Below are 8,797 nucleotides of genomic sequence, written 5' to 3'. Positions count from 1 at the left end.
AATGGTGCCCTCTGGGTGTGGATATTAGAAGCATCTTTTATTCAATACCTATTCATTCGCTTGGATTCTGATTAAACTGTAGCCTATGTGGCTCCAGTAAAATTTATATATTAAAAAAAGTCGTGTTATACTCTTGCGAGTATATATTAAATACGTATGCCTGAGACATACGTGTGTTGTTTGGACAAAGGCATTTAGCCACACCTGATAAATATTGAACTGAAGTATATAGCAGCGGAATGCAGTTAGCACTTCCGGTTAGATGCTAACTGCATTCTGTTGCCCTGTACTTTAATATGTGCAATGACAATAAAATTTAATCTAATCTAATCTAATCTAACCAATCAGACCCACTACCACTTGTGTATGAAGTCAAGCACCTACTGATGCAGTCTGCATTTACAAACACTTGTTAAACAAAACAGATCGCTAAAAAGACCTCAGTGGTTGTAAGAATGAAACTGTGATAGGACGACACCTTTGCAATAAATATGTGAAATGTCATCCCTGCTGAAAATCAAAACTGGAGATAGGTATCCCAGAAACATCTCCATTAACTGTAAGATATAAGTGAAAAGTGAAAGCATTTATTAAGAATAGCAGCTCAGCTACGAAGAGGAGAACCTGTAGGATGAGAAGATAGTCGGGTCAAGAAGTGTTAGGTTAAGAAGTGTTAGTGTGTTAGTTAGTGGTTAGGGTTCAGACCCCTTACCTCCAGTGAAGAGCTGTCTTAATGCTTCAGCCAAGACTTGTTGGACAAGGCTGTGCTTCAGTCTTTGTGGGAACAGTTTTGGGAAAGGCCGTTGATTATTGCAACATCACTGTGCTGCATTGCAAAAAACAAAATGAAGGTATATACGTTTCAAAATGCACCAGCCTGTAGAACTGCTGTCAGAATTCATCTGTTGTGTTGAGTCGTGCAGGAGACAGTGGTGGATTCGGGGGTGGCCAGGGGTGGCCGTGGCCACTCGGAGAGCGTGTCTGGCCACCATACCAGCCCCCCCGGACACAATTACTTTTTTTGTACGGAGGCCGAATCCTCTGTTTTCAGTAACAGGGTGCAAGCAGGACGTATGTTAAGGATGCACACTTATGACCTTTCCTGTATCCCATGTGGATGCTGTGAAGACATTTTGCACGTGGTTGCATTATGGCAACATACATCTTTACTTCACTTCTGTGTTTTTAGGCCAACCCCAAAAAAAAGAACACTGGAGTTTCCTTTGATGAAATTTTCACACACAAGTGAACATGTTTCTACAACTTTTGTCCACTTTTGACACCATTCCCACCAAGAAAGCGTGGTCCTTTTCTAGTAATGAGACTGAATCATCGGTGACCTGCAAGACCTTCTGAGCATTATGGTCTTGATTTCTCCAGTGTGTTTTTAACATGATCCAGTCTGTACTGCTCTGCGAGACACTCCATAAAAAACATACCTTCATAATCATCTGGATTATTGACTATCTGTACGGAACGTATAACATCCATTGTTATTTTCAAGTGTCTTTACGATACAAACAGAAATACCTGAACTTATTCAAACTCACTCCTTCAGGGCAGGAAACGTAGTACTGCAACTGTTGTGTGACTGAACGGGGGTCGAACTCACTGCTACTTGAGCTCAAAATGTTGGTGGTAACCAGCATTAAAACATGGCGAGCAGGGCAAGGAGCTGCTGACGCATTTTCAGTGACCCCCTCTGATGACCAACTTGCAGTTTAAGAGAAAAAACACCACAAGATAAAACATAAAGGCGCAAGTTACATTAACCACACTTTATTGACTCAATTAATGATGGCACCACAGAGAAATGATAGAAGTTCTATTAACACCATCTGACTTCACTGAAATATTGAAAACATTGTCATGATTGGATTTCAACAAAAAAACAAACAAACAAAAAAAAACATTAGAGATAAAAAGTCACACTGGTGAAACAACAGCAAAAACAACCTCTGGGTTCGTCACACTTCACATTGAGATGCACAAAAAATTCAACACAAGCTCCCCGGCAGCAGAACGGCCTACTGTACTACAGCAAAGTCCTTATCTCTTCAAACGCAGTCTTTTTGATTAAAAATAAATACCATCAATGTAACATGATGCAGTTTGATTACAGACTAAATGCACACCACTGTCTGGGACATCAGTAACATTTCCCATGAAGGTTTTTCTTTCTCATATTTTCACACATGTGAAATCATTAAAGCCATAACACGTCCTTCCTTAAATAAATAGCATTTCTAGGTAACATTACATTGCTGTCATTGTTGGTGTTTTGGTGATTTGCCGCTCAGACAGGTGGACAGGTGAAGCCTCAGGAGTAAAACTTGCTGTTGTTTATCTTCTTTTCCTTTGTCCTGCTGTGAAATAAACACACAGCACAATTATTAATTAAATCCCTACACATTTGGTGTCAGTTATACAACATCTATATGTCAACAGGTCAACATTAAAAGTAGGATAAGTCATTCTACCCTTTTTCTAACTCAGAATGCTTTGTGGGCCCTTTAGTAATGATCTCCTTTGCATCTGCAAGCTGCTCACCCTGTGACCATATTGTGAAATTAGAAGAACCTGGTCTTCCTTCACAGACCTGGCTCTGGAAACTGGAAACTGGAAACAAAGTAGGGCAGCTACCTCCCACAACTTAACAAAAACTAGTTTAGCCAGTCACGACAGGAAGGAGGTTTGTGGTCACACATTAAACAGGGTCTTTTTTTTTAATCTCAGGGGGGACAGTTTTGTTGTTACAAAATATGCATGAACACTCTTTCAATTCCAAGACACGCAATTTTTATGAACTATTGGTGAACATAAAGCTGAAACAACGTCATAAAACAATAAAAGCCAAAGATTTAACCTCTGAAATAAAGGCGGGCTCATACATCTGACAATTTCTTTTTCAAAAATGTTTGGGTTGATTTAAACAAAGATATTTAAAAAATGAGGCATTCAAGCTCACATATCATAAATAAGAGTATCATGTTGGGTCTTGTCATTGCAAGCCAATGGCATAACTCCTTTAATGAAACTTTCAACACAGATTACGTCAAGCTTTACTGCAAAAAAAGTCTGTCAGAAGTGGGATTCGAACCCACGCCTCCGGGGAGGCGCCTCAGGCGCCTTCGGGTCGGCCGGCTGGAAAGTTGATTAATGTTTACCATTGACCAATGAGACGGCTGGAAAGTTGATTAATGTTTACCATTGACCAATGAGACGGTTGGAAAGTTGATTAATGTTTACCATTGACCAATGAGACGGCTGGAAAGTAGATTAATGTTTACCATTGACCAATGAGACGGCTGGAAAGTTGATTAATGTTTACCATTGACCAATGAGACGGCTGGAAAGTTGACGCGCGTTGTACCCACGAAATAAACCCAGAGAGAAAGCCTGAACGCAGCGCATTAGACCGCTTGGCCATCCTGACTGCGAGCAGCTGTACCACACAGCTGATTACGAATTAGTGGCTGACGGATATGGTTGTGAAATTGCAGCCAAATCCTGTGCTGTGTCAGGATCAGCTGTGTCCAGCTACCAGAGATGAGGCTTGACAGGAGGCCGGATGCAGAAACTAGTAGCATAATACAGCTTGTGGTGGTAAAAGGTCTGAAGGAAGACTTCTGCTCCCTCACACAAGAGAAAAGGGTTATATAGACACTTGTTTAGTAAACTAAGAAATAAAACAGCATTATCAGGTTAAGATTAATAAATTATTGAATAAAAAGTGGCAACAGTACACAAAACTGGGCATAAAAAATGTGTTCTGGGAAAAATTGTATTATGGAAATATAATTCTACTGAAAGATTCATGTTTGTTTGTCTGGCGAACCATAAAAATACTAGTGGAATAGAATCAAGGTTAATACAAGCTTTTAATATGTCAAATACAAGGTTTTCCGGCCGGAGGTACATTTGTCTGAAACCACAAAGGTAGGAGAGAAATGCACACTGTGGTCATCAGCCGAGTTGAATTTATACTAAAAAGGGGGGTGTTCTTTGCAAATGAATTTCATTGGTGGAGCCAGCTATGGGAAAGACCCCCCGAACGTGTCACTTCCATCTCCTTTCTTATTTCTCTCACCTGGGGTGCCCACCCAGAACACAGATAAGACCCCCCAATGCTAAACCACCTACTGTATTTCCCCCCAATGTCTCCTTTCAACAATGGTATGTGTATTGTATTGAACCTCTAGTCTACCCGTAACACCAGGGGGTGGCTCCGTGTCTTGCTAAACACGAGGTTACTTTGAATATAAAGAGAAAGACCACCAGTGTTAGAAATTCTTTGAGCTTTTAACAATTTCATGAAATCCTAACACTACAATGAACTAAACAAATACCTTCATCCAACTAAGCTTCTCTGTTAAGTTTATAGGTTTTCTTTATGTCTTATCAGTTTATCGATGTGACTATTCACCTCAGAAAATAAATGTTGTTTACTTGTATGCTTTATTTTGAACATCAGACCTGCAGAGCTTGAGCGTTACCTGTTGCTGTGCCTCTCACTGGCCTCCCTCACGAGAGAGCTCTGCTGGCGAGGCTGCACCGAGCGCTGAATGTTGCTGTGCGTGTCGTACAGGAAGGGCTCGCCGTGCTCGGCCTGCTCCTTCTTCAGCTGCTTGGAGGACGTGTACAGATCCTCCTTTGCTTTCTGAATGACACGGGTAAGCCAGGAGATCACAGTCACACCAACACCTCCACTGTGACATCGGTACTGCCATGCTGTGTGTGTTTTCTCACCTCTGCTTGCTGTACATTAATGTAGACCAGCAAAGACGCCAGCTCCAAGTTTTCACTGTAGCCGTTCTTCAGAAGCACGGAGCGAAACCCTGTTGAAACACGGTTATTAACTTAAAGAACCACACAGCAGATCATGCTCATCTCTAACAATGATCACTACCCAACGGTGTGTGTTTGTTCCCACACCTGAGCGAATGCCTTTGATAGGAAATGTGGCCTGAGCCAGGAAGTTGGGGTCCGAGAACATGTCCTCTTCATTGACCACGAAGCGCAGGAATGTGAGTTCAGGCTCGTACACAGTGAACAGCATGGGCTCTGCAGGACTTTTCCATGTAGGGTTCAGACCGTTATCACCTGCAGCAGGGACATTCATACAATCAGAGGAAGATAAGATAAGATTCAGCCCAAAGCTCCTTGAACCACCAGTAGATTCCTCCCACCCCCGCTAATACTTAATTGATACAGTCAAGTTTCATTTTGAGCAGCACCCTTTCATAATGACTCCTTGGTTCCCCAAACGGAGAATATTGAGTCTTTCTGCAACAACGGACATACAAACGCACTTATGTTAACTTTCTACTACAGCTCATAAGTGGGGCATGTAGCTAAACTTAAAAATAAATAAATATTCCTGTAAGATATGAAGGTTTGAATATGATAATATATGAAGGGTCCAAAAAAAGTGTGAATGCAAGTGTGAATGTGCATTGTCGGCCTATTTTCCACTGGCAGTTGCTGGCGGCTTTGAGGTGAGATGAGACTCTGAGACTTGGTGGTTGGCAAAGACGCTGCTGTGGGCTTCAGTGTATCAGAACTGCAGATCTGCAATATCTGCCACATCACAATTATAAAGCAAAGAACCCCACTGAAAGTTTGAGTCATTTAACAGAAGCCTTTACTCCAGTCCAACGTATTCATAGCAATAACTTGACCATTGCACTTCATTCCTCTAAGCAGCTCTGGTTAACACTGGGTATCCATCTACTGTAAACAGAAAACCAATAAAAAAAGTGTACGATCTACTGAATAGCTACATTAAAAAGCTATAATGTTCCTTAGTTAGGTATAATCAGTGAGTCACCAAACTTCCCTGCATAGCTACAGACTCATCTCCCCTCTCCCCAGGGTCTCCTTACGGTAAACGACGGTCTTAAACTTCTCCTCTGTGTGTCCACACAGCTCCACCTCCACAAACGGACTGGCAATGCTGCGACCAAGTTTAGGCAGGTGTCTAGCTGCAATCACCTGGAGGAGACACACACAAGCCTCTTCATAAAGCTCTCTGCACCCCAGCAAGCAACATGTCCCCTGGTAATACTCTGCATTTAACTCCATGCTTGTGATGCTTGTTATACAAGAGTTGAGGTGTGTGTGGTGTGTGTGTGTGTGTGTGTGTGTGTGTGTGTGTGTGTGTGTGTGTGTGTGTGTGTGTGTGTGTGTGTGTGTGTGTGTGTGTGTGTGTGTGTGTGTGTGTGTGTGTGTGTGTGTGTGTGTGTGTGTGTGTGTTTGTGTGGGAGGGGGACATACCCGGACTTCAAGGTTGTACTTGACTTTCTTCTTCTCTTGATTAGGGTCGTAGCTGTCGTGACGCATGAACTCCGGCTGCAGCACAAATCCAGTGGAGCCACTCAGACTGAAGAGGGCGCTGTTGAGCTGGGTACATTTATCTTGGCAAGAAATGTACATTTAAATTATATATATTTATATATTTAAAAAAAATACATATATATATACACACACACACACACACACACACACACACACACACACACACACACACACACACACACATGTACTATATATATATATATATATATATATATATATATATATATATATATATATATATATATATATATATATATATATATATATATATATACATATACTGTCCAAACTTTTGGTCTGTACTGTATATATACATATATATTTATATAGTTTATATAGATATGTAGAGATTTTTTTTTTAAGCAAATGATTCATATTTTTGAATTTGGTCTAGTTTTCGCTGGCGAAGATATGGACTTGTTCACTGCAGTGACACCTGTGAATTGCGCTTCTGACTGTGTGAAGACACTGCGCACAGAAAATGAATTTGCTGCACTATGGGATCTCTGCGCTCCTCCAGTCACGGCCAGCGAGGCTGTGCCAGTGACCGGCCCCGGTCCAAGCAAGAGAAGACGCACAGTTAACAAGAACCTCCGTGAATTTGCAGATGAAGAACCCATGGGCAAGCACAGAGTGACATAGACGAAAAGACCGAGTTCAAGAGGTTATTTTACATTGTCATCGCTATTGTGCAAGTAGAGATGGATGCGCTTTTTGGAGAGCGCAGCAGCAAGCTCATAGTCGCACTGGCTGCTCTGGATCCAGAGGCCGAGATATACACAGTATATATATATATATATATATATATATATATATATATATATATATATATATATATATACATATACTGTCCAAACTTTTGGTCTGTACTGTATATATACATATATATTTATATAGTTTATATAGATATGTAGAGATTTTTTTTTTAAGCAAATGATTCATATTTTTGAATTTATCACCTCTATTAAGAGATGTCTAAAAAGGCATTGACTCAATTTAAAAACCTGTTTTCCTCATTTTTAACTTTCAGATTCATTTCTTATCTAGTTTGAGGTTGGTGAACACTGAGTGCGCTAGTTTAAGAAGTCACTAACGCAAACTGTCCAGTTCTTCAGGTGAGTCTCAAGCTTCTTAAATCTCCACAACAGGTTTAAATAAAAAAAAATAAAATAAAGATACACTTCTGCACCTGCAGTCTGGTAGTTTAGCGCCACCATGTGACAGCCGACAGCCCACAGTGGGTAGGGGTCATAGTTGGAGGACTCCACACGCTGGCCTTTTGGGTAGACACGACTCAGAGCTTTGCGGTTGTACTGCAGGAAGTCCTTGGTGCGGCTCTTTCCCGGTATCTTGTTCTCCACAAAGGAGCGGATCTCTTTGTAGCTGTAACTGTCTACATAGACAGGAAAGAGCAGTTAGGAGAACAGGGTCAGCTGATATTAGTCGGCTTACAAAATGAAATAAATTGCTTACTTCTGTCCTCTTAGCTGTGTATTGAGCTCAGGATTATTTGGGTTGTTTGTTGCATGTTCTCAACTGAATGTTAAGTGGTAACAAAGGTAACTACCTTTAAAATATGGAGGAGCTGACTGTCCATCTTAATGTGACAGGACTTTCACTTTCTTTCTGAATACTTTGTTCAGAAAAAATTGACTACAATGCTTGAAAGTTGCTGAAACTTAAGAAAGTGCTTTCTCAGAATACGTTTTTAAAGGATTAAAATATCCTCCTCAAACTGTTTAATTCTTCTGTTGGAAACATTATACTATCATTATAAAACTTGGCCATGTAGGTGAATAATTGCTATTGTTTAAAATGAATAAAGAATTACTCTGTAAGTGTCAAACCCCTGTTTGTTTGCATATATTTGTCCCTGACATGTTTACTGGGTTCTTTGAACGTTAGGCGTTAAAACAATGGGTGTCATCTTTGCACTGATTAAAAACTGCAGGTGAAGGTTGGGGAAACCAGTTTAAAATTGTATACCAGTTAGCTGACAGAAATGCAGGGCCTCATGGCTCAAGCTTGAGTGCTAGGTCTACATTTGCAAAATTCACTACTGTTTGTGTGTTAACTTCCTTATTTCCTTAATCACAACATCCAATAGCACAGTGACGGTGTACATTGACCAGTTATTAGCACTATTTCTACGTCACCAGCTGAACACAGTCATGGTGTGGTTGCTGGGGAGTAGACAGGAAGCTCTCTGGGTTTTAGTTTTCTGTCTTGGCCACATCCTGTTTGTGTTGTGTTATAGTGTTAAAACAAATGGTGGTTCTTTGCTGAATAAAACAAAGTTTTTCGGTTACAACCATTCTGTTTTCCTTCCTGTGGTAAAGCTGTATATTATATTATACAATACTGTGCAATATAATGTACAGTTCAATACAATACTGTATGTTGTAAGCATCTATATGAGATACTCTGACTCAGTTCCTCT

At 40.6% G+C, this 8,797-nt stretch overlaps 1 protein-coding gene across 3 annotated transcripts in view; it reads right to left on the bottom strand.

The window, feature by feature from the left end:
- Nucleotides 1-1,759: 1,759 nt before the first annotated feature.
- Nucleotides 1,760-8,797, bottom strand: part of plcg2 (phospholipase C, gamma 2) — a 44,042-nt gene continuing 37,004 nt past the window's right edge. For all 3 annotated transcript variants that reach the window (XM_061721294.1, XM_061721297.1, XM_061721295.1), the window contains exons 27-33: nucleotides 7,547-7,750; nucleotides 6,277-6,416; nucleotides 5,886-5,994; nucleotides 4,936-5,103; nucleotides 4,750-4,838; nucleotides 4,497-4,660; nucleotides 1,760-2,366 (exon numbers count right to left, since the gene is read on the bottom strand). In XM_061721294.1, coding sequence (XP_061577278.1) covers nucleotides 2,321-2,366; nucleotides 4,497-4,660; nucleotides 4,750-4,838; nucleotides 4,936-5,103; nucleotides 5,886-5,994; nucleotides 6,277-6,416; nucleotides 7,547-7,750 — 920 coding nt within the window. In that variant the 3' untranslated portion in view covers nucleotides 1,760-2,320. The remainder of the gene's footprint in view (nucleotides 2,367-4,496; nucleotides 4,661-4,749; nucleotides 4,839-4,935; nucleotides 5,104-5,885; nucleotides 5,995-6,276; nucleotides 6,417-7,546; nucleotides 7,751-8,797) is intronic.

Source organism: Cololabis saira, chromosome 5 (assembly GCF_033807715.1).
Source record: "Cololabis saira isolate AMF1-May2022 chromosome 5, fColSai1.1, whole genome shotgun sequence".
Lineage (NCBI taxonomy): Eukaryota > Metazoa > Chordata > Actinopteri > Beloniformes > Belonidae > Cololabis > Cololabis saira.
The sequence above is the reverse complement of the archived record's forward strand: the minus strand, read 5'-3'. Positions and strand labels throughout refer to the sequence as shown.